This window comes from Gymnoscopelus microlampas (genome assembly GCF_963454915.1).
Source record: "Gymnoscopelus microlampas genome assembly, chromosome: 23".
In the NCBI taxonomy this organism is placed as follows: Eukaryota; Metazoa; Chordata; class Actinopteri; order Myctophiformes; family Myctophidae; genus Gymnoscopelus; species Gymnoscopelus microlampas.
The window spans coordinates 22086552-22111994 of NC_139960.1; the positions used below are offsets into that span (position 1 = coordinate 22086552).

Sequence of the window (25443 nt, forward strand, 5' to 3'; positions counted from 1 at the left end):
TACTTCTCAAATTCTACTATACTATAGTATTGTAATACAAGCACACACACACACACACACACACACACACACACACACACACACACACACACACACACACACACACACACACACACACACACACACACACACACACACACACACACACACACTCTCAAACCAGGCTAGTGTGTGGCCAACCAGAGATGACTACACATCTGTTTAGAATGGAGTCTCATCTTCATAAAAGGCTCTTGTGTTAAACTAATTAGACTCACTGCGCCTCAGACTGTTGCAGTGCAGCTGAATCATGCTTTTATCATTGGCGGGCACACGTTTGTATTACTATTACTTCTGAGGACTTTCCAAATAGTAGGAAAGCAATTTTATAAACACCATTTTTACCATTTTTTTTTTCATTTTTAATCCTATCCCTAAAGCCTAACTTATATTTAGTTGTACACTGAAAATAGCCGATCTACAAGCTCAGAGCGTGACGTGCAGCGACACGCACGCACAGCTGCGCAATCCAGGTTAAAACGATCCTTTTATGTGTTTGTATCGCCACAGAACAGGAGTGCGATGGGAGGTGACATTTGATATTTTAGTTCCAGTGTGGGAGTCTTTCACACAGCCTGAGGCAACACACTTCCCCTCATAATGCTTCCATTCAGCAGAGAGGAAGCCAGACACGCTGACAGTTGTAATGCATACACACACAGCCCGTGGTGGAAGAAGTACTCAATGTAGAAATGCTCTATTACAAGTTCAAGTCCTGTACTTCAAATTTTACTAAACTATTGGCATCCCATTTCATGATTTTTTTTTCACAATTTCTCAAAATGTGAGCTTGTGGATTGGCTATTTTTTAACAGACTAATTGGTTAATGTATGTTTTGTAATAATCCAAAATCTATATTTGTAACTAAAGTTTTCACATAATTGTAGTGGAGGGAAAAGTACAATATTTGCCTGTGAAATGTACATACTCAAGTAAAATAAAAGTACCTCAAACTCTTACTTAAGAACAGTACTTGAGTAAATACTTTCCACCACTGTGCACACACTGCTCAGTGTTGGCCTGTGGATGTTCTTTAAAAAAAGTTCCAACGCTTCCTGTATAATCACGCTGTGTAGATCTATTTATACCTGACCACCACCGCGTGGACGCGTAATTACTACACTGTAACACCCTTAGCGTTAATTTAACTCTGAAGAGTGTGCAGATAGAACCAAGGACCAAAGATCCTTTTACTGTGCATGTGTGCCATGCAACAGCTTGCAGGGCAGCTTCAACAAGCAAGCTGCCCTGCTGGTTCAACAAGCAAGGACACTTTACTCACACGCATGTACACACACACACACGCACGCACGCACGCACGCACGCACGCACGCACGCACGCACGCACAAACAAACAAACAAACAAACAAACAAACAAACAAACAAACAAACAAACAAACAAACAAACAAACAAACAAACAAACAAACAAACAAACAAACAAACAAACAAACGTGTGTGGCCATCCTGAGATGAATACACACTACACATCTGTTTAAAATCGAGTCTCATCTTCATAAAAGGCCACAAAGGGCTCTTATATTAAACTAATTAGGCTCATTGTGCCTCCAACTCATTGTGTTGTAGCACAGCTGAATCAGGCTTTTATCATTGGCTGGCTGTACAACTGAACCAAAAACGGAAGTATTGCCGATAATGTTGCTTGGTTGGTTAGTATTATCTTGTAGGTAGCCGTCCAAACAAGTTTAGCATAACATTAGTTAACGATAGCCAGTCAGGAACGTACTAGAGTGGTCATCACAGTCTCCTGACTTGAACTCCATAAAATATCTCTGGTGGGATTTGAAGAAGGCGGTTGCAAAACGAAAACCCAAGAATACTAATGAACTGGAGGCCATTGCACCTGAGGAATGGTTATAACAGCAAAAGGGTGGTCTACGAAGTACTAAAGATGCTTGTCATGAAGGGTTTGGATATTTTTGAGACTGTAGTAGTCATAGTAGTGGCATTTTGTGTTGAATTAGGAGAAACAACTTGTAAGATTATTTGAGCCGTTACAATTGTTCTTGTTTGATTTGTTAATTACAACTGACTATTGGTGAATTTTGTCAATAAACCTAATTTGCAGTTGAATAATTAATAAACTGTATGTGATACGGTTATGTTTCAGATGAAAGACTGTAATGTGGTGGCCTCCAAGCTCATTCTGATCCTGGACGACCTGCTGTGGGTGCTGACGGACTCTCAGCTCAAAGCCATGGTCCAGTACGCCAAGTCCCTAAGTGAGGCCATGGAAAAGTCCACCCAGCAGAGGAAGAGCCAGGCCACAGATGACCAGGTACTCACACCGGGGGGTGCTCGCACATGGCGTCAACGCACGCACACGGTCGCCACCGATTCCAGGCTGTCTTCCATAAGACTGATTTGTTGTAAGCTTGGCGGCGGGATTCGTTGTAAGCTCGTAGATCTGCTTTTTGTCGGTGCGTGGCAAAGGCACGAAACTACGTATGAATGAAGCAATGAAGTTAGTTGTAAAACTTTATATTAATGCTTTGGAGATGTGCAGAGCTCAACAAACTACCGGGATTTTCACGGGTAAGCTTCAAAAAGACATTAACCAAACCAAAGAACTGATTTTAGGAGGAGTGGGACTTAAATAAAATGTTAATTGGCTCTGTCATGGATCCTAAATTCTGATCCAGATCAAAGATTTGCAAACGTTAGCTATTCCTTTTACTGACACTGAATGAAGCATTGTGAACAGAGATGGAACAGTGGTTTTACCACCTGGATCTCCACTCGTGTTCATCACCCCTTGACGTGCTTTGGTAAATTTGTCACAGAGGTTTTCATTTCTTGTGACAGGCTGTGTTTATGGTTATAGCAATGTTTATACCTCATAACCTCAGCCAACCTCTCTTCAAAACTATCCATTGTTCACTGCTGGCGGAATCAAGCCTTGGCCAGAATGCGGAAACAAAGCAAAATAAATCATACCCACCTTGAACTTCTGACCGATCACACGTGATGTTCGGCTACCGGAGGTGTAGGGCTAATAAAATTTTGGAGGTGCAAGAACTGCCGAACAGAACATCAGCAAGGCTCTCCTAAAGTTCTTGTCTTGTTCGCTGTCTGATGCATCATGCAAACACAGACGGAACACACGCGTCCCAATACGCTACTAAGAGAGATAAACTTGTTGTAGTTTTATTAAACATAACTACACATGCCACTGCCACCGACAAAAATGCTCACAGGCTACTGCGTCCTGACCTACATTCCTTTACCATTACAGAGACACATAAGCATAAGCAGCATGCCATAGCATGGAGTAGGCTAGAGAATCAATTTACCTGATCCAGCAGTAATAACATAAATACTGCCATTACTGTGGATGAAGAATGCGTTGAAGCATATTATGCCATAAAGAATAAAGCCAAGATACGTGATCCAGCAGCAAAAGGAAGTAATAACGTTTTAAGGTCTACCTTGCTGTATTTCGTCTGAACTGTCAAGAATGATCTTTCACGCGTTTTACCCCCCCCCCCCCCCAAATAAATCCTTTATAACTAGGTATAGGAATGTTGTGTCTGGGAGTTCTGTGTGTCAACAAACACATCTCATGGAACACTGACTCGTCTCCTCTCCTCAGTTCACTGAGAATATGGCTGTGTGATGGTTGACAAGTTATTAGCGCAATGAGCCCGAGCCTGGCTTGTGCCCTACGTATTAATAAGAAAACAACACCCCCGAGCCTGGTTAACACGAGCCCCGCATACGCAAGCTTTAAAATAGGATTGGATCTATAAGTATGCACGTGTGCGTATGCGGGGCTCACGTGCGTCACGTGCACATTCTCTGGTGTGTGCCGGCTGTAACACACACACACACACACACACACACACACACACACACACACACACACACACACACACACACACACACACACACACACACACACACACACACACACACACACACACTGCCAAGGTGCAAGTGTGTTGCAGAGGTCAAAATTCCTCTAAAAGAATGAGCCTCTTGTAAGAAACCGTCTGTCCTGTTATACTAAATGTCTCCTGCCCTCGTTGTTATACTCTCTTGACCTCTTTGAACCTTGTGTCCCTATTTTGATCATGTCATTACAAACAAAACATTTCACACATTTTGAGAAATAGCAAAAAATTGCAGATCCACAAGATCTCAATGCATCGCAGATGTGACAGGTTGTGAGCTCGTAGATCTGATATTTTCGTGTGATTGCGTCCAACGAAATATAATGGTAGTTAAGTGGTTAACCTTTCACAAATATCTCATTAATTTCACTCTTTCCCTTCCTCTCTGTCCCTCTCTGTCTCTCTTGCTCTCTCTCCTAAATCCACTGTGTGTGTGTCTGTCTGTCTGTCTGTCTGTCTGTCTGTCTGTCTGTCTGTCTGTGTGTGTGTGTGTGTGTGTGTGTGTAAGAGAGAGTCTCACAGTCTGAGTCACATTTTGTTCTTGTCTGTCTCTTTCTATGTCATTTCCGTCTGCTCTGTCTGTCTGTTTATCTGATCTATCTGTCTCTCTCTCTCTCTGTCTGTTTGCATGTGTCCTGTCTCTAGCTCTTAAACCCACAGGTAACACATGAGTGCGTTTGTAAGCTCTCATACAGCCTCACATCCCTGTTGGGCATCATTTGTTCTCAGCTAGTTGTGGAACGCCATCTGCTGGAGGGATTGTTCATAGTTCATTCACACTTCTTACCTTCAACTGAGACAGAGCATGCAATATATGTGTGTGTAGCCAATTTACAAGCTCACAACGCATCACAAGCTTGTAGATTGGATATTTTCACAAATCTTCTGAACTTTTTTGAAAATGTGTGCCTACACGCCACATGTAGAAAATAGGGATGCGAGATTGAAAGTTGTTCAAATTCTGCTTATATCATTTGTTAGTGGAATCTACAATATACAGTGCCTTTCTCAGCCTAATGTGCGTGTGTGCGTGTGTGCGTGTGTGTGTGTGTGTGTGTGTGTGTGTGTCTGTGCATGCCTGTGCGTTCCTCAGGAACCGTCCCCGGCCCCGTCGGCCCAGCAGGTGCGCACCCAGCAGGCGGCCGCGGCTGACCAGAACGCCAACATGGCCAAGCTGTTCAGCGCCTACGACGTGTGTGAGACTTCCCACCACCTGCAGATCACTCACCTCGACCTGCACATCTGTGACGACATCCACGCCAAGGACAAAGGTACGTACTGGGAACCTCATAACCTTAATGCCAGCACAACTCACATACTTATTGTCATCTATTGATCCGTTGATGGCTGTTTTTGCTTAGTGTACATTATACATCGTTGCTGTCGGGCAGAAACCTCTTATCTCCATATTCTAACTTTTTGTGTTCTTTCATAAATGAACGCCCTACTTGATCATACTACAGCGTCACACAAAAGCATAAAAAGTTGCAGATCTACAAGCTCTTTCGAGCTTACTATTTTTTCATTTGAATCCTGAAAAGTAAGTTTTGGACATATGAGGTTTCTACCTGACAGAGACGATATATACTGCATGTATGTTATCTGAAAAGACATCTTGAAATTGTTTACCCAACATAATTCATAAGTTTATAATATGGAAGAAAGACAAGTTACAAATAACACACATTAGAAATGTTTACATGATACTGACAGACACACACACACACACACACACACACACACACACACACACACACACACACACACACACACACACACACACACACACACACACACACACACACACACACACACACACAGTGTGTGGTAAATGTTGTGTTTGGGTGTATGTTTTAATGGAGGAAGATTCACTGGAGATTGAGATTCACTGGCATAATTATGGACATGACATCACAGAATTCAAACCAGCAACCCCTCCCAATAACACACTGGCAGAATGACAAGAGTGACAAAGCTGTTTTACTTTGATCCTTGTGACAGATAATGTGTGACTCACTCCCTTGCGCGCGCACACACACACACACACATACACACACACACACACACACACACACACACACACACACACACACACACACACATACGGTGTGGTCACCTTTTGAAATCGCTTTGTATTGATCTATATTCTTTGCTCTGTAAAACACTTCAATACGAAAGAAGCCAGACTTCACTCTCTCTCTGTCTCTGTCTCTCTCTGTCTGTCCTCTGTATAGTGGTCAATAAGAGGATAACGGGTGGAGCCATGCAGCTGTCATTCAGTGTGATAACTCTGGACTACTACCCCTTCCACAGAGCAGGTAGGACATTTCGACGTTCTGTACCACAAACACACAGACGAAGGCTCGGATAGCCGAAACGTCTAGAGAAATAAAAGAAGAGAGAAATTGACCTCGTCATTCTGAGTGTGTGTCGCTTGTCATTGTTTGTTGTGTTTTATGAGGACAACGAAACCAGAACGCGTTGGTAACAAAAACAAATTGTGTACCACAAACACTCACTAGCAAAGAATACCTCATGTATCCTGTGTGTATCCCCGTTCATACTTGGTCGTGCGACGGGTGTCTCGCACCGAGAATAGCCGACCTATAAGCTCACAAAGTGTTGCAGACGCGACGCTTTGTGAGCTTGTAGGTCGGATATTCTCTTCCATTATCAGCGTGCGACGAAGCATAAATTAGGCTTAATCCTCACTCACTGTCAAAAATCCCTCACTCACTGTCTTTGTCCCCTCGCCCCCCTCTCTAATCCCACCCCCCCCACCTCTCCCAGGTGACAGCTGTCTTCATTGGATGCATTACAGTGAAGCCACTAAGTCCAGGGAGGCCTGGGCCCGCAGCCTGCTGGATGAGTTCAAGTCCAGCGTGGACATGCTGAAGACAGCTCTCAGAGACCAGCAGGACAGCCCCACCGCGCAGAGCAGCTCCCCACAACATGGTACCAGCACATGCGCACGCACGCACGCACGCACACACACACACACACACACACAGTTAGGTGTAATAGATACTCATCTTGTTTTGCATTGACTTACTTAATTTTTTATCAGGGTGTCAGCAGGTCCTTAAAATGTCTTAAAAAATCTATATGTAATTTGGAGTAGCCAATGACCCCCCCCCAATGTAGTTGTTATGGCAATTGATCCAACATTTCTATCCAACTGGCTCACCTGCCAGTGAGGAGCCCCCACCAGGAGGATGTAGCTCCTCCGTCCTACTCCTCCCGTTCAACATCCCCTGCTGACAGGCACCGTCCCAGTGCAGGGGTGGATTCAAACCCCTAGATTCCATGATGGTGGATAGGTACTTTACCACTGTGCCACCCGACCTCCCCTAAAAAAGGTTGTGGTCTTACATTTCCTAGTAGGTGGCATTTACAATTACTTAAAAAGCCTTAACTTCCTGATATCTGCAGGCACCCTGTTTAATGCACCGTGCCTTTCTATCTCTCTCTCTCTCTCTCTCTCTCACACACACACACACACACACACACACACACACACACACACACACACACACACACACACACACACACACACACACACACACACACACTCAGCGCCAGCACTTACCAGGTCCACTGTGGGTTTTTTGTGTCTCCCAGCGTCCCTTAAGGACGATGCGTACGCAGAAGGAGTAGGTCTTAGGGAGGCAGAGTGGATGGCGCCTCCGGCCCAGTGCTGCTGGTGTCTAGAACCAGGTACCACATGGTGTGTGTGGTGCGCACGTCGCGGTGCGGTGAGGCACAGAGGAAAACCCTCAGTCGTTAATTCAACTCTGAGAGTGTAGAAGTCGACCTGTAAACCCAATGGTTCTCAAACATTTTAATCTCAAGGACCCCCAAATGGATATACACCCCCCATTTTGGAAAGATTTTGTGCCAGGGACCCCCATAACAGATGATTCGTCTTCATCTTTTCAAAAATATCAGATCTACAAGCTCACAACGCGTCGCATTTTGTGACGCGCTGGGAGCTGGTACTGTAGATCGGCTATTTTCAAATAGCCCAAAAATATTTTTGCTGCAGAGCCCTGGAATCCCTCAAGGACCCCTGGGGGTTCTTGAACCGCACTTTCTTAACCAGTGCTGTAAACAATAACACCACCATCATTTCTAACCATTGCCCTGGGAAACCACATGATCTACGAGAGAAACTAGTTAGTCTACATTGCCAGCTATATTTTTTTATATTTCTACTTAAATTTGTGGTATAAACGGCAGAGAGGATGTTTGAAAGGTCTTTACACATCTCTTGGCTACAATAAAAAGTTGAAAGTGACAATAAAAGTCAATTTTTACACCCTCAGAGTTCAACTTGACACTCAGGGTTTTTGCAGTGTGCAGTGCACACCTTTGGCGAGGCACGGTGGGCTCTCATTGGACAGTTGAACTTGTCACTCTTGTTTTGTGTGTCTCTTTGGTCCCACCACTTTCCACCTGGTCTGATTCTTCCCTTTCTCTCCTTTCTCCTCTTTGTCTTCATGTTACTGTCCCCTGTTATCTCCTTATCTTCATATATCCATCTATCTCTATCTGTATGTCTGTCTGTCTGTCTGTCTGTCTGTCTGTCTCTGTCACTATCTGCATGTCTGTGTCTGTGTCTGTCCCTCTGGCTCTCTATTTGTATGTCATTGTCTCTCTCTGTTTCTCTGTCTCGGTGTGTGTGTGTGTGTGTGTGTGTGTGTGTGTGTGTGTGTGTGTGTCTCTCTCTCTCTGTATTTCTGTCTGTCTGCCTGTCTGCCTGTCTGTCTGTCTGTCTGTCTGTCTGTCTGTCTGTCTGTCTGTCTGTCTGTCTGTCTCTCTGTTCAGGTAAGATCAGCACCAGTTCCACTTCAGCCTTCAGTCCCCCTCAGAGCCCCAAGACTCAGCTCATGTCCAGTTCTGTGGTCCTGAGGATAGCAGACTTCAGCATCTATCAGGTCTTTGTGCACACACACACACACGCACGCACGCGCGCACACACAAGCACAAGGAGAGACTCTTCATTGTGTGGTTGTGCGTTCATTTCTTAGGTGTCCACAGCAGACCAGCGTCGTTCCAGTCCGAAGGCCATGATCTCGTGTAATAAGAAGTCTCTTTACCTTCCTCCAGAGATGCCTGCCATCCATGTCGAGTTCACAGAGTACTACTTCCCAGATGGAAAAGACTTCCCCAGTAAGACATCCCAGTAAACAAACTGACACATTCCCCTGTAAGACCAGTAACTGACACAGTCTGTGTGCTTCCACTAAAAGTCGTTGTACCAACTTGAACCAACAGAGTGGGCTCAGCTTAAATATTTCATGTGAAATGAATTCTTCAGCTCTATCATTATTTGATAGAGCTGAAGCAAGCAAAACCACATATATTTGAGAAATATCTTTGAGAAATGATTTTACAGCCCTACTACAATATCTTCTATTTAAAATGCATTATGTACAGAATGTGCTTTCTTTGTGCAGGCTGCTTGCCACAATAATGGACTCTTTTTAAGGGCTTTTGCATTTTAATCTTGCATCTGTCTGTGATATATTATTTTGTGCCATATTCTCTCCTGAGGTCTGCACCGTCGGCTCTGCACTTCCCCCTACAACAAATCCTGTTGCACCGGCTATTTTCTGCGAATGTTCCGCCCGGAATAGGGATTCTAGAGTTCAAGTGGTTAATGGTTACAGTGCCTTGATTTCGATGTTGAGTCTACATGGCCTGCATTCCGTCCCCTACTCGTCACATTATTGATGCCGTGGGATTTTTTTTATATTAGACTACTGCGCACGTCTAAACATGGCGCTAGAGCACTTACTCTGTGTCAGAAAGGGACAGCCGGGACACTTGACCAAGTACGGCGGGTTCATTTACGGCCAGGCCCTGTGTCGCATGTCCTCCCTCCTCTCTTCCCTCAGCTTCCTACCTCTCTAGACTAATGGTTCTAAAAAATAATTCATATCCAGAACCCATAAATTGATTTATATTTGGCCTTGGACCTCCATTTGAAAATGATTTGTGCCAGGGACCCCCAGAAGTGTAAATTAAAACGTATAAATGGATTAAGTGGTTAAAATGATTGTGATACAATTTTAACTATTTTTGCTTGGGACCCCCCTCCTCCCCCAAGGACCCCACTTTGAGAACCAATGCTCTAGACTGTCCTAACTAAATAAACCACTACCTAACCGCCCAAAATCCTAATGGGTCCATTCCCCTCATGTATGCTTGATCTGATCCGTATGGTTGTGTCCTCGCTGCAGTCCCGTGTCCCAACCTGTACGCTCAGCTGAACGCCTTGCAGCTGGTGTTGGACCCGCGCAGCCTGGTGTGGCTCAACCTGTTTGCTCTGGACCTGCGGCAGAGCCTGGAGCAGTTCATGGCGTTGTACAAACTGGACGACTCCCAGAAAATCGACGAGCACGTCGACATCAAGGTCGACGGCCTCATGCTCAAGGTATGTAAACGCTCGCACGTTAAAATATCACTTGAGTGTTAATTTAACTCAGACAGTGAACAAATGGAACCAAACGGTTACGGGTCCATTTGGTTCATTTTGTACGCTCTCTGAGGTACAAATGGGTCATTGAACACTGAGGATTTTACTGCGTAGGCAGACACACTTTTAAAACATTACACACATACCGCACGCTAGAACATGCTTGTACTACTACTTTCCCTGCCCTACGGGTACACACGTGCGCATACATGCGTGTTGCAGTAATGAATCCACGTGTTCCTCAGTGACACGTTAGTTCCATATGAAGATATTTTTGTTATGGTATCCAAAGCAATAGTAGGTTGCTTTGAACACAGATGTAGGGCTCTTGTGACCCATCTACTGCATACACTTATACAGTATCTATGGTTATAGCATATTTAAAGGCGATGTTGAGATGATTTATGTAATAAGATTTCCACTGTAAGCTGACAGCGACCATTATCCATTGCTTCCGTTTTTAGTTGGGGAAGGTTTTTCCTTTAACAGACCTTGCAGCTTGCAGGCAGCCAACATGTCACAATGGCATGATTCAGAGAAATAAGTACATTGAGGTGTTATGATTTGGAGTGTTGTGCGACATCTAGTGGCTGAATGCTATACAGAGCGTCAACACAGGCCTAACTACTTCCTCTCTTTTCTCCTTTTTTTTCTCCTCCTATGTCTTCACTTCCCTCCTCTTCCTCACCTCTCGGTGTCCCACCGACAGCTGGTGGTCCCCACCGAGAAGGACCCCGCCTACCCGGCCGACCTGCCCCGCTCCATCTCCGTGCAGACGTCTGAGATGGTGGCCACCAACACGCGCCACGCCTCCAATTGCACGCGCTCCAACCTGGAGGCGCTGCTGCAGGCCTTCCACGACGAGCCCTTATTCTCCACCTCCTTCTCCTCCTCCTCTCCCTCCTCCTCCACCTCCTCTCCGTCCTCGCCCGCCTTCCCCCTCCTGCACCCGGTCTTCCAGCGCCACGCCCACGAGCAAGACACGCTGCTCCACGACATTTACCGGGGCCTGGTGGCGCCCAGCATGGGGTCCGACTCCCTCAAATCACCCGCCGACACAGACTTGTGGGCGATGCACTTCGCCCAGTTCTGGGTGGACTACGAGGGCTCGCGGGGGGGCCGGGGGCGGCCCAAGCCCTTCGTGGACTCCTTCCCCCTCGCTGTGTGGGCGTGTCAGCCGGCCCGACATGCCCGGCACCGAGAGAGGCTGAGGAGCGGCGTGCGAGGGGCGTCCCTGTCCGAGGGCATGTCCCGGAGCTCCTCTGTGGAGACGGTGGGGCGGCTGCAGAGGAAGCGGCGTCTGAAGGAGTACTACGCCACCGACTCCACGCCCCCACCGCCCAGCAACGGACTCCACAAGCCTCTCTCATTGGACAACCTGTCTTCCTCGTCTTCATCGCTGTCTTCGAGTAAAGACCCGGACATTCACGTGCTGGTTCACGTCCAGAAACACTTGAGTGCTCAGGTAAGAGCACTTATCAGTACTTCCTGTGTGTCACAGGTTCCCATGCTAACACATTATTAGCTTTTACACACACACTTTGTTACTCAACCCCGCATTGCCACATCATATCAGGGCTGCGAATAACAATTATTTGAACCTTTTGTTAATTCCGTGGAGGAAATTTGGAAGTACAAAATTGTGAAGTACAAAACGATCGGTTGCTCGGGTGGTGCAGGGGTAAAGTACCTGCTCACCACCATGGAGTCTAGGGGTTTGAATCAACCGCGGTGCATCTTGTTTGGACAAGCATCTATACAAACACAATTGGCCGTATTCAGGTGAGGGAAGCCGAGCAGGGAGGGTGTGCTAGTGACTCCTAGGCTGGGGTGAGGCCTGTCCGTGGGGGGTGTTGAACGGGAGGAGTAGGATGGAGGAGCTACTGGACTAATGTTCTCACCGTGTGTGTGTGTGTGTGTGTGTGTGTGTGTGTGTGTGTGTGTGTGTGTGTGTGTGCGCAGGTGAGCCACAGGCAGTATGTGTTCCTGATGCGGCTGCAGCGCAGCATCAAAGCCCTGCAGCAGACGTTGCAGCAGGACCTGGAGGAGATGGGCTCCAAGCGGGAGCGCAAGGACCCCTCCTCCCCGCATGCCGGCGACCCCCCCGAGCCCTTCAGCGTGTGCCTGGGCCTCCTGCTGAAGAGCGCCGAGGTGTCCCTGCTCCTCAAGCCCGTACCCGAGCCCTCCGAGGGCACCGGCTCGCCGCTGGGCTCCGAGCTTTCCCCGTCGGAGAGCAGAGGGACCCTGGAGGCGGGGAGCGACCCGGCGGGGGAGGCGGGGGAGAGGGCGAGCGAGGGGAGCGGGAGCAGCGGAGGGGAAGGGGGAGCGGCGGCGTGCACCGTGGACCAATTGCTTTGCGGGGCGGGGTCCTCCGAGGGAGGAGGAGGAGTCACGCAGCAGCAGGGCCCCGCCCCTCTCATCCCCACCCGCCCGGACTCGAACAGGAAAGCCTCGCTGGAGGAGAGGACTTTGGCCGGGAGTTGCGGGAGGTCTGGGAGCTGTGAGGACGGGGGGGAGGCGTCCGTGGATGGAGGGGGGGGACTGGACTCCAAAACCCTGACGCTGGACCCCCTCTCGGACCCACTCTCCTCCAAAGACTGGAGCGACAAGGACAAGTCCGCAGGAGCCAAGATGTCTCAGTCCGCTTCCAGGTATTCATGTTCTCCACCTCATTATAGTAAACACATGATTAATAATTAATTAATGCTTAATTGCACACGAGTGCTCACTGAAAATAGCTGATCTACAAGCTTGTAGATCGTCTATTCTTGATGTGTGACACAAGAAAGTATTAATCAGGCTTAACTTTCTATTTTTTCTAACCTTTTTGGGCAAGCAGTCACTTAGTTGTTTTCCAAGGCTGGCGAAATCGCTCAGTGCTAGGCAGTGAAAACCTCCATTGTAATTTACAATTTAGCAGATGCTATCATATATTATTAGTGTGAAACCATTCATTGCTCATACATCTTTATTATGGGGTGGAAATTAGAATAATACCAGCTAGCCCTCTGTGTCCTCCGCCTGGCTTTAGCTCGGTACTCGCTCACATAGTGTTTTCATCTAGAATTGTGAGATATTGTTCCTATGGATGTCTATAGTAAAAATGGGGTGGTAAACTGATAATTCTGTTCTGAAACAGCTGTTTAAATCTGGTGATTTTTACAGCCTGTGCACATTCCCGATCTATTGCCGTGTTATACCCACCCAGGACATAAAACTTAAGGATCATAGATTAACAGCTTCATAGTCTGAATGCTGTAATCTTATCTATTTATTTAACCAGATTATAAGATTATATACCATTTTACTTACAGGATTATATACCATCTTACTCATCACAGATAGAGTGTGGTTTAAATGCTAATTCAGACTTCTCTTCACAGCATTCTAATGCTTAATTTATGCTCCATCGCATGGCAGATCTACAAGCCCACATGCGACACGTTGTGAGCTTGTAGATCGGCTATTTTCGTGGTTGTACGACAAAGGGCTTCAAATGGTTTTGTCTCATCTCGAGTCTTTGGTTCTGAACTATGCTTTAAACTTTAAGGAACACAAGTGCTGTATGTTGGACACACAGTGAGGGGTGCTGTTGAGTGAGAAGTGTTTTCCATCTCTGACTTTGTTTCCAAGCATGGAAACCTTGCAGCGTGCACTCCATGAGATGCTGCTTATAGAAGCATGTTAAAGGTGCAGTAAGTGATATATATATATATATGTATAAAATGGCCCTATAATTTGATGGTTATCATTGCTGTATAGTGTGTTTGTTCAGTAACAGGAATCTCGTAGTCTCTCCAGCTCTTGAGTAAACGGAAAATACATTTTCACTTAGGATACCAATTTTATCCAGTCAGGAAAGAGAACTCATACAGCTCGGGTGGCGCATTAGTGAAGTACCTGCCCACCACTGCTGAGGCTGGGGGTTAGAATCTACCTGGTGCATCCGGCTTTGACGAGCGTCTATACGAATACAATTGGCCCGTGTTCGGGGGAGGGAAGCCGGGCGGGGAGGGCGACATTTGTCACTGCACATACTCCTATGGGCTGGGTGTTGGGCGGGAGGAGTAGAACAAAGGCTCCACGTCCGGAAGCAGTGGAGCAGTGACAACACACAAATGTGTGTGGGGTGGAATTAATTGGCATAACGACTAAATTGCGGCGAAAAAGGGGTAAAAAGCTAAGAAAAGAAAAATACAGGATAAACAAGTGAAATTAGAAGTGATGAAGTAAAAGACGTGAAGACAACATGTTAACTGGAACACGGTACAATCAAAGCTGATAATGGGTTCTTTCTCCTCATTGGATGAAATTGGTGTAACACCTGAAATTATTTTTCCTCTTTATTAAAGAGCTGGAGAGATGGAGGGAAACCTGTTACTGAACAACCATTCTATAGAAATGATTAGAATCCGAATATAGATGTTTAACGTTTTAACTGTTTTAACAAAACAATATCACTTGCACTACCTTTAAGACAACTCTTCATCTCTATGCTGTCATTTTCAGCTATATCCCTTCATCATCATTGTGGTGGTGATGAAGAAGCCAAAAACTTCATCGAATAACAGAGGAAGAATTGTATCATTTGTTTTTTTATTTAACAGCTTTCAACCTGGAGTCCCTATTTTTTGGCATGTCATTATAGGTGGAAATCTTCCGAAATGTTCAAAAGCTGTTCAAAAATAGTTCAAAAATAGCAGATCTACAAGCTCCCAATGCGTCACAATATGATGGGACATGTGAGCTTTGATCTGCTGTTTTCACTACATGTCGTACGACGAGGTATATACTGTAGGGCTTAAGTGGTTAACTCTTGATTCTCCATCTCATTGTGTGTGTGTGTGTATGTGTATTATTATACTTGGTGTGAGGGCTGCGATGTGAGGTAGCAGATCTTTTGCTTGCTCTTGAGCTGTGCTTTGACCGATGCAAGGTGTGTGTGTGTGTGTGTGTGTGTGTTTCTCCTCTACCAAGGAAAGGAAGTTTGTCTGTGGTATCTGATCTTCTGAGCTCTTCAAACACCAACAGATCCACCTCCCTTTATTCTTTGTCCAACATGTAAGACACATGCTGCGCTCTGTGGGTATTACTGTAGCTGTACCTCTGTGTGTGTGTGTGTTTGTGTGTGTTTGTGTATACAGCAGAGTTATTATAGTTCATAAATATATCATCAGTTCATAAGTGTTAACCACTTGAACCCTAGCGTCCCTATACTGGGCAAGACATACTGTAATAGGAGAACATTCTGCAAAGAACTGTAGATTTGTAGAGGGCCAAGGATAGACCTCTGGGGAACCCCCGATCAATGAAGTATATACAATTTAAATAGTCAACAACAAATTAAAAACAAAATAGTCTGCTGAGCTATAAACTGGGGTTCATGTAGATTTGGCCTGAATGACCATGTCAAAAGAATCACCATTTATTGGCATCAAAGAATCGAGGCATAGCGTATAAAAAATAAACGCGATCTTACGTTGAATTTCTTTATTCTCCTAGTGTGAAGACTTGGTCCTCTGTGGGCATGCACGTGCATGCATTGCATGGCATCAGGGTCCGCATGCTACATTTGTGTATGGTGTCTTTGGCTCAATGGTCGTCGTGCGTCCTGTGTCCAGTGGTGATGGTTGGTGACCGGTAGCTCTGTGGTCGGTGGTGTTTTGGTGTTGTAGCCTTGTGTTCTTCTCTAACTCTGGAATTTTGGGCTTTCTGGTGCTTGGCGGAAGGCCACAATATTCTTCTTTTCACCTCAGAATACACCACACTCAGGAAGGGCAGAAGTGATGTTTAATTCACGACGTGGCAAGCCAGTTATCTGTCGGAGATGTGAGAGCGTGATGGATTGCTGCTGAATGTCAGCACAAAGTCATAAAGTCCTCTCTCTCCCCTCTCTCTCGCTCTATCTTTCTCAATCTGCCGATTTGGTCAGTCAAAATCAATCACTTCCAACCCATGAATGAAATCAGACGTTGCCCCAAACATTTCGTGTAGTAAGATGAATGAGACGGTTACAGTTCAGTTGAGGTTAAATTCACTTCGACTTCTGTGTTGCGAGTTCACCTCACAGAGGATGATGTTGGACTGAATTCATATAAGCAACATCAAACCCAATTACATAGATATCGTGGATGTGCGTTACATTATCTCCAGTGGTTCTCAGAGTGGGGTCCGGGGACCCCCAGGGGTCCTTGAGGGAGTTCCAGGGGTCCCATGGACAAATACTTCAATTTGAAAATGCTTGAGAACCACTGATCTACACACATACACACACACCCACAGAATGTGCAGGTGACGTGTTGACTGTGTGTTCTTCCTAGTGGTCGTCTCATGCGCGACCGCTCGCAGTCCAGTTTCTCCGTGTCCTACAAGAACATGAAGAAGAGTCCGTCTCTGCAGTCTCTGGACGATCTCTCCATAGACAGCTACCTGATGGAGGACGGAGACACCTACAGCCTGCTGGAGAGAGGTGGGACACGCATGCTCACGCACGTGCACAAACACACACACACACACACACACACACACACACACACACACGTTTGTATTACTATATTTGTGAAGACATCAACATTTTAGAACAACCGTTTTATGAATGCAATTTTTCATTTTGATCCCTAACCCTAAAGCCAAACATTGCTGATGTACAAGCTTGTAGATATGCTATTTTTTAGGGATGTCCGATTTTATCGGCCTCCCGATATTATCGGCCGATATTAGCATAAAAATTGATATCGGGAAAATATCGGTATCGTTTTTTGAAAAAAAAAAAAAAACATTTTTTTTTTTTTTTTTTTTTTTTTTGCTTTATAAATAAGTTACAGGAGTTCTTACTGTATATGGTGTGTGTGATATGAAATTTGAGCTTACCCTAATCACAATAATCCCCGCATATATCGGTATCGGTTGATATCGGTATCGGTAATTAAGAGTTGGACAATATCGGTATATCGGTTATCGGTAAAAAAGCCAATATCGGACAACCCTACTATTTTTGGTGCACAACATTGGTGCGCAACTCAATATAAACCAGCCATAATTACAACTCCAAACCCTAAAAGCATTGTGCTACTAATCATGTAATGTGGTTACAGAGTGACAGGAAAAGCTCTTTTTATTGTACATACAGTGGTTCTCAAACCGTGCCGTGAGATGAGGCCAGGTGCACCTTGGGATTTTGTGACAACCACACGCATGTTATTATTGCAATATACAGTATACCACCATACAAAATGTTACTAATTACGTTTCATTTACTACTTTGTGTGCAGTCATTTCCCAAGACGGAGGCAAATTCTGTATCCTAAAAATAGATATATTTGAACCGCTTTCAACCTGGCGCCCCTCTTTTGGGCATGTCATTATAGGAAAGTAGTAGTAGTAGTATTTTCATCAATAAATACTTAGACAATTGCTAAAAATACCCGATCTACAAGCTGCGATGTGTTGTAAGCTTATAGATTGGCACAATAAGTTAGAAAACCACTGTTGTAGCACATATCATTGCTGTCGGGCAGAAACCTCTTATCTCCATAACTTTTGAAGTTTTTGAATTTGAGTCCTGAAAAGTAACATGAGGACATATGAGGTTTCAACCCGACAGAGACGATATGCAACGGCACCCTCATTGTCCCTACACACGCTGACCAACTTTGTGTCCCTGCATGCGTTGGAGACAGACGACGTATCCATCTCGGGCTTCAAGGACGCGGTGAGTGAACAGAGCGCCACGGAGAGTGCCAACGAGGCTACCATTGGTCCGGAGCAGGAGGGGGGCGTGTCCCCGGACACGGTCAGCGCCACCTCTCAGAGCATCGACGAACCCACCAAAGACATAGTAAGATGTTTGTTTACATCGGCTACGGCGATATATTTACACTCCATATTTGGGCGTAGCTGCATTGGGAACTCCTTATATGGTTATGACGAGTCATGATGACATGAGCGTGACGCCTTGCTCAAGAACACTCAAGACGAGTCAGAGCCGGGAACCAGGGTTGCCAGATCTGCTTATTATAATTTCCCCGCAAGATGTTATTTGAAAATAGCCGATCTACAAGCTCACAACGCGTCGCATCGCGACGCGTTGTGAGCTTGTAGATCTGCTATTTTCAAATAGCTGATGTAAATGTTAAAGTGCTCATGTGGCCCATAGTCGCTTCTTTTGGGCTGGTTTTCCTAGACCTGGTTGCTTGTTTCTCTCACAGAATCTGGCAACACTGCCGCGAACCCTCCGATTCCTAAGCCACTGCCACCCAAAGTGTGCGATGCATGTTGCAAGATAAATGGCTGCATAAAGAGTGAGTCTGTCCCCAGGTGTCGGTGCTGGTGCTGAAGGTGCAGTCTGTGTGTGTGGGCATGGAGGCGGTGGGGGAGAGCACAGCCCTGGCCCTGGAGTTGGGCCAGGTCCGACCCAACCAGCTGGGCAACATCAGTCTCAGACAGTACCTCAGCAACCGCAGTCTGGGTAAGATGTTCATCTCTCTCTCTCTCTTTCTCTCTCTCTCTCTATATATATATATATCATTAATGACTCTCTAACAGATGGACATGTGATCTGTGACGTTGTAATGTAATTTAATAAGATGCAAAAGCCACATGGTTCACTTTTAGAATTCAGATAAAACTAATAGGCATGAGATGCGTCATTTGATCTGATAAAAGCAACAAACTCCTCTCCTCCTTAAGGTAGTTGTAAATGTGTTCTGTAGACGAAACAGAAAATAAAAATAAGAGTGCTAAAATAAGAGCACTTTGCAGTCATGTGGGAATTACATTGTTTGTTTTGTTCCAGTAGTGGCACCATGAGACAAGCAGAGGGCAGCAAAGAGCAAAAAAAACTTTGGTTGATAGAGAAGCAGCCTAATACAAAAAGGAAATTGATGAAAGTGCTATCATCGAAGTAGAAACTCAGGCCAAATTGCTAGATTAACCATAGAGTCCATCTACACTGAATGGCACTGAGGACAAATTATTTAATACACTGATACAGTGTTATATTTACTTGTCCAACACACACACACACACACACACACACACACACACACACACACACACACAGAGATTGGACACAGAATCTTGGGACACAAACACACACACACTTTGGTATTACTACGATTGTGAGTACAACAACATGTTACGGGACTAATTTTTCATTATAAATGCATTTTTTGGTGCATTTTTTAACCCTAAACCAAACCCTAACCCTGAACCCTATACCTAACGCCTAGTCCTCTTAACCCTAACCCCAGCCTGAATGTAAGCTTAGCTCTAAACAAATGAGTGGACTATGGACACATTTCTCTGGTGGGGAAAATGGTCCCCACAAGGTTGATTTCTCAATTTCTGCTATACTTGTGTGGACCTCTGGGCCTCATAAGTATAGTAATACCTGGCACACACACACACACACACACACACACCGTCAGCCCCTCTCGTTGTTCACGTTCCCATAATTCCCAACAGGTATGGTGAATTCCGTACCAATGCCTACGGCTGAGAGCAGCCAAGGTAAAGCAGAGTGTTAATCCACCATATACAATTTAACATGCATGACTACTGTCTGTCACTCTCCTGTGTGTGTGTGCGTGCGTCTGTGTGGACTTAACCACTTGAACCTTAGCGTCCCTATTCTGGGCATGTCATAACTGCCGAACATTCAGTGAAAATATCCGACCTACAAGCTTGCAGCGAGTCGCAGCAAGCTTGTAGATCGGCTATTTTCAGAAAAGACATTTGGTGTTGAGGGGAAAAAAGGAGGGAGCCAAGTGATAGACCCCTGGGGGACCCCGGTCAACCAAGTATAGAGAGTTTAAGTGGTTAATTGTTTTTCTCTACTTAAAGTATGTGACCCTTTACTCTGTCGTTTGTTGACTCAGATTCATGTCTCTAAGGCAGTGATTCTCAACCTGTGGGCCATGAGGATATTGCAAGTGGGGCCCCAAATAATTGAAAAGAATACATGCATATACAGTATATTTGAAAAAGAATAACAATGAATGTAAAAAGAAATGGCATGGTATTTTGTTCTTTAAAACTCTGAAGATGCACGCGGCCCAGCCATCTGACCACTTGACACGGCAGCTGAAAGTCTGCCGTGTCAGGTGGGTGGGCCGCAAATGCCTTTGAGATGTTTTTTTTTAAGTGGGCCCTGCATGATCCAGAAAAGGATGAGAACCTCTGCTATTAAGGGCCTTGCACACAAAGTCTGATTAAAAAACTAAATGCATATTTGTTTTTCTTTTTTTTTTCAAGTTTTTCATAAGTGCGTTTTGGGGATGCATTAAAAGCTATTATTGCTTCAACTCTGTGTGCAAGGGCATTAACCCTGATCTTGCACTTTGTAAGTTGCCCTAGCGTGTCTGATAAATGCTTCAATTAAATAAATCCTGTGTGTTTAGAGTTGTTTGTTCCAGTTCATGTGTATTTCTCCAATTTTCAGTTGGCCTCCTGTCGACTGCATGCATTGTAGATACACACAGACATGTTGCATTGCACCCACTGAGCTGTGTGTGTGTGTGTGTGTGTGTGTGTGTGTGTGTGTGTGTGTGTGTGTGTGTGTGTGTGTGTGTGTGTGTGTGTGTGTGTGTGTGTGTGTGTGTGTGTGTGTGTGTGTGTGTGTGTGTGTGTCTTTATTGTTGGTCAGTGTGAGAGTTTCATAATGTCTTGAATACTTTTGTGCTGTGTGTATGTGACAGATTGACAGTGTTCCAGGTGAATGGAACAGCGAGAGTGTGCACGTCATCTAGCAGAACCAGCGCTTAAGAGCGAGTAATAATGACAGTAATGGAGCGAGCGTTCCCTTTTATTTGCAACATTAAGCACAGAGACTTGTGTGTGTGCGTGCGTGTGTGTGCACCAGAGTTTGTGTGCGTGTGCATACTGCATACATTCACAATCACATCCAATTAAATGGTACTATTGTGTGCTGCAATCACGTGCTGCTTTCTGCCATTCATATACTGGTAATCGTTCCCCTCTCTCTCTCCATTTTATGCATCCTTCGCTCTCCCATTTTCCCTTTGAGAGGGAACCCCCTCTTCTCCTGTTCCCCAATTTTGTTAAATCCTCTCCTCTCCTCTCTCTCCTCTCCTCTTCAACCTGTCTTCCTCTCTCTTCTCATCTTCCTCTCCCATGTTCGCCTCCCCTCCCCTCCCACTCCTCCTCTTCATCCTCCTCTCTCCACTGCAGCAGACTTTGCAGTCTCACTCCACTGGTTCAGGCAGCCTGCCTCTCTCTCTCTCTCTCTCTCTCTCTCTCTCTCTCTCTCTCTCTCTCTCTCTCTCTCTATCTGTCTCTATCTCTCTCACTCCTCTTCTTTCATCATCCCCTGAAGCTCTTTTTTCTCGTCTTTCTCTTAATCCCATCTGTTTTCCCCCTCACTACCTTACCTCCTTCTCTCTCTCTCTCTGGTCTTATCACAGTCCCTCAGTCCTTGGCTGATGATTTTCTGCCTGTCTGTCATTCCTCTCACTCCCCTTCTGCTGTCTGTCTCTCTCCCCCCCCCCTCTCTCTCATCCATGCAGGACAGAGAGTGTTGTCATTTTGTAACAGAATTGTATTCATTGAAGCATCACCCCCTTGTATTTTACCTCTGTTGTATCTTGTGCACTCTATTTCTCTCTCTCTCTCGCTCTCTCACACACACACACACACACACACACACACACACACACACACACACACACACACACACACACACACACACACACACACACACACAGAACTTAGAAGAGGATGTGAAACATGTTATAGAGTCAGAATGGAAGGCAGTGTGATTTTTGTGTTATGTGTCTGTCAGCTGAATGATGTTCTGTGTGTAGGTGACTATAAGGAGGCTTACCTCTCTCTCCCTCTTGTCGTCTCTCTCTCTCCCTCTCCCAACCTCTCTATCTCGTGCCGCCGTCTCTCTCGCTCCCCCTCCATCTTTCTCCCTCTCTGTCTTCTCCCTCTCCCTACCTCTCTCTAGGGAGTCTCTCTCGCTCCCCCTCCATCTTTCACCCTCTCTGTCTCACTCTCTGTCCCTTTCTCTCTCCCTCCCGCCATCACTCTCTCCCTCCCGCCATCACTCTCTCCCACTCTCTCCATCTCTCCATCTGTCTCTCCCTCCATCTCCCCCTCTAATATCTCCTCTCTGCACGTCCCTCTTTGTCCTCTCATCCATCTGTCAATCGTCGCTCTCTCTCTCTCTTTCTTTCTTCCCCTCTCATCACCCACTCCTCTAAATCACTGCCTTGTCTCTCTCTTTCTTTAATCTCCCTCCGTTCTTCTAACCTCTCTCTCTCTGTCCTCGTCTCCGTGTCCAGCCGGTGGTGGGGAGGCGGCCGCTGCGTCCGGCGACCAGACCCCGCGTCGCCCGGAGGTCCAGGCCCGCCTGGAGAGCGGTCCGTGCGCCGCCGCCCACTCCCCGCTGGCCGAGCGCAACGGCTTCCTGCGGCTGGGTCTGCACGGATACCGTGCCAGCTTCCTGATGTCCACGCTGCGGAACCTGGCGCTCTTCCTGGAGGACGATGCGGCCCCGCAGGTCCTGCCCATGGAGATCAGCGTCAGGGACACGCATTTGGACATGAAGGTCGGGGGACGCACATCAACAACTTTGTTTTAAAAGGATGGTGTTTAGACTCTGGGGGTTCTCAAACTTTTTCATGTCAAGGACCGACCCCCAAATTGATATGTATTTGGCCACGGACACCCCCATCTGAAAGGGGTTTGTGCCAGGGGCAACCGGAAGAGAAAAAAGATATTCAAGATTCTCCCAACCTTTTCGATATTTTTCAAAACATGTTTTAAAAATATGGACCCATATAAGTCTCTAACTCTTAAGAGTGTATAAATAGAACCAAATGGACCCTTACTCTCAGAGTTAAATTAACATTGAGGATCTTACAGTGTAGATTGGGTTTCCCAGAAATGAAAATAAGTCATATCAATTGGGGGTCCTGTGGCCTAATGCAAATCAAACTGGGGGTCCTTGAAATTAAAATGGTTGCGAATCATGGGTTTAAACGGATGCTAGGTTTGATGTTTACCTGGTATCCTGGTTACTTTGCAGCACTTGATTGCTTTTCTTGGCACTATATTTACTATGACCGTTTAGCCTGTCGTTTGATGATTAATGTTCTTTCTGTCTTATTCTTATCTTGCACACAAGTCTCTGGATAAGAGAGTCTGCTAAATGCCTACATTGTAAATTGTATACATAGACTTGCCTAAATATATGTAACACACACACTGCATGCATACATACTCACACACACACACACACACACACACACACACACACACACACACACACACACACACACACACACACACACACACACACACACACACACACAGACCTTTATATATAGAGAGCTACAGTAGTAGTGCACACACAGTGCTAAGTGCATGTCTTGCCTAGACTTGCCTAAATATAGACTTGCCTAAATATATGCTAAACACATTGTGTCTCACACACACACACACACACACACACACACACACAGAATTAAGCACATTCTAACAGTTAAACGCACTGTTAAACCTCTGAGTGCATTTACAAGCACGAATATATATGCATAAAATTGAAGTATGTTCTTAATCATGGTCATTAAAACCTGATTAACAGTTTGCAAAAAGTACAAAGGTACAGTTATACAATAATGCTAAAAGGATAACACAAAAAGCCCCGAGGGCTTGTTTCCATTGTGGTCCTGTGTATTCAATTCATCAAGACATACAGTATGAAGACATACTATCATCAGGAGCAGTAAAAGTATATTTACAGATAAACATTTGGGCGTAATTTCTTTTGGCAAGCTAGGAGACTTGTTAGGTCCAGTTGTAAATTGCAGACAGGTGCTCTTTTATGGTTGTTTTGAAGGAGGGTGGGCATTCCACATTTTGGTGGCATAATAGTAGAATGAAATCATCCCCAATGCCGAATCTGGGGGAAGATCTGGCTCTGCACCCGATGTTGAGAACCAGTAGACTACAATACAGGGGGAAATCAGGACTTGGCATAACACTTTGAATTGGGAGGGGGAAAAAAATGTCCAAAAACTCATATGAATACACACTAACACAGTTAAACACACTAATCCAACGTGTACCTCCCACAGGATGATGGACCACGTGAGAACCCGTCCGATCCAGAACCCTCCCCTATCACTGTGCATGTGGACAGTCTGATCATACACAGACGAGACGACGGATCCTTCTCTATAGGAGGTGATGCACGCATGCACACACACACACACACACACACACACACACACACACACACACACACACACACACACACACACACTTAATTGGGAGGGCTAAAACACGATTGGCAAAACTGGAGATACAAGGATTTTGCTCAACAGTGATGGTCTAAAACAGTGGTTCCCAAATGTTAAGCTCAAGACCCAAAAGAGAAATTAGGCATTTGCCCGGGACCCAAACTAGTGACAAGCTTGCGTCGCTTGGCGCAGCGTTGCGAGCTTGTTGATCTGCTAGTTGCACTACTTCTTAAAAGCTTTATTTTATTATTATTTACGGAATAATGAAATGCATTTGAAAAACGTTGGAATTGTTTTTAATTGATGAAAAGTTGTGACTTTTTTTTGTTTAAACTTTTTTAAATCTTTTGAAATAATGATTTTTTTTTAAATGCAGGAAACGGGAAAAATAATAATATTTACTCCTGACCCATTAAAAATTGGTCCGTGGTCTAAAACAAGTACAAATGCATAGATGTCCAGATGATAAGCAGCTCACAGCTTTCCCTCGTGTCGTCTCAGTGGAGAACAGCCCAGCAGAGAACAAAACCCAGATGGACAACAGCGTGTTGATGAGTGACAGCTCTCCGAACAAGGCAGACACAGACGGCCCGCTGATTGACACCTCTCTGAGCCCGGTCCCAGAGACTGTGGCCATGGTCTGCACCGTTCCAAAAGCTACACAGACCCAACCCCTGCCCTTCCTCCCCACTGTGTCCATCAAAGAAAAGGTGCCACGCGACAAACGCATACATTTGTATGAC

At 45.5% G+C, this 25443-nt stretch overlaps 1 protein-coding gene across 2 annotated transcripts in view; it reads left to right on the forward strand.

The window, feature by feature from the left end:
* The window catches only part of bltp3b (bridge-like lipid transfer protein family member 3B), a 47529-nt gene that overhangs the window by 18808 nt on the left and 3278 nt on the right, over nucleotides 1-25443 (forward strand). The window contains exons 7-22 of one of the 2 annotated variants that reach the window (XM_084050216.1): nucleotides 2170-2337; nucleotides 5046-5223; nucleotides 6187-6270; nucleotides 6743-6907; nucleotides 8780-8889; nucleotides 8983-9124; nucleotides 10198-10391; nucleotides 11143-11898; nucleotides 12396-13084; nucleotides 15411-15494; nucleotides 16754-16902; nucleotides 18113-18270; nucleotides 18750-18900; nucleotides 22739-23004; nucleotides 24536-24644; nucleotides 25202-25410. In XM_084050216.1, coding sequence (XP_083906342.1) covers nucleotides 2170-2337; nucleotides 5046-5223; nucleotides 6187-6270; nucleotides 6743-6907; nucleotides 8780-8889; nucleotides 8983-9124; nucleotides 10198-10391; nucleotides 11143-11898; nucleotides 12396-13084; nucleotides 15411-15494; nucleotides 16754-16902; nucleotides 18113-18270; nucleotides 18750-18900; nucleotides 22739-23004; nucleotides 24536-24644; nucleotides 25202-25410 — 3612 coding nt within the window. The remainder of the gene's footprint in view (nucleotides 1-2169; nucleotides 2338-5045; nucleotides 5224-6186; nucleotides 6271-6742; nucleotides 6908-8779; nucleotides 8890-8982; nucleotides 9125-10197; nucleotides 10392-11142; nucleotides 11899-12395; nucleotides 13085-15410; nucleotides 15495-16753; nucleotides 16903-18112; nucleotides 18271-18749; nucleotides 18901-22738; nucleotides 23005-24535; nucleotides 24645-25201; nucleotides 25411-25443) is intronic. The other variant, XM_084050217.1, reaches the window with a different exon arrangement.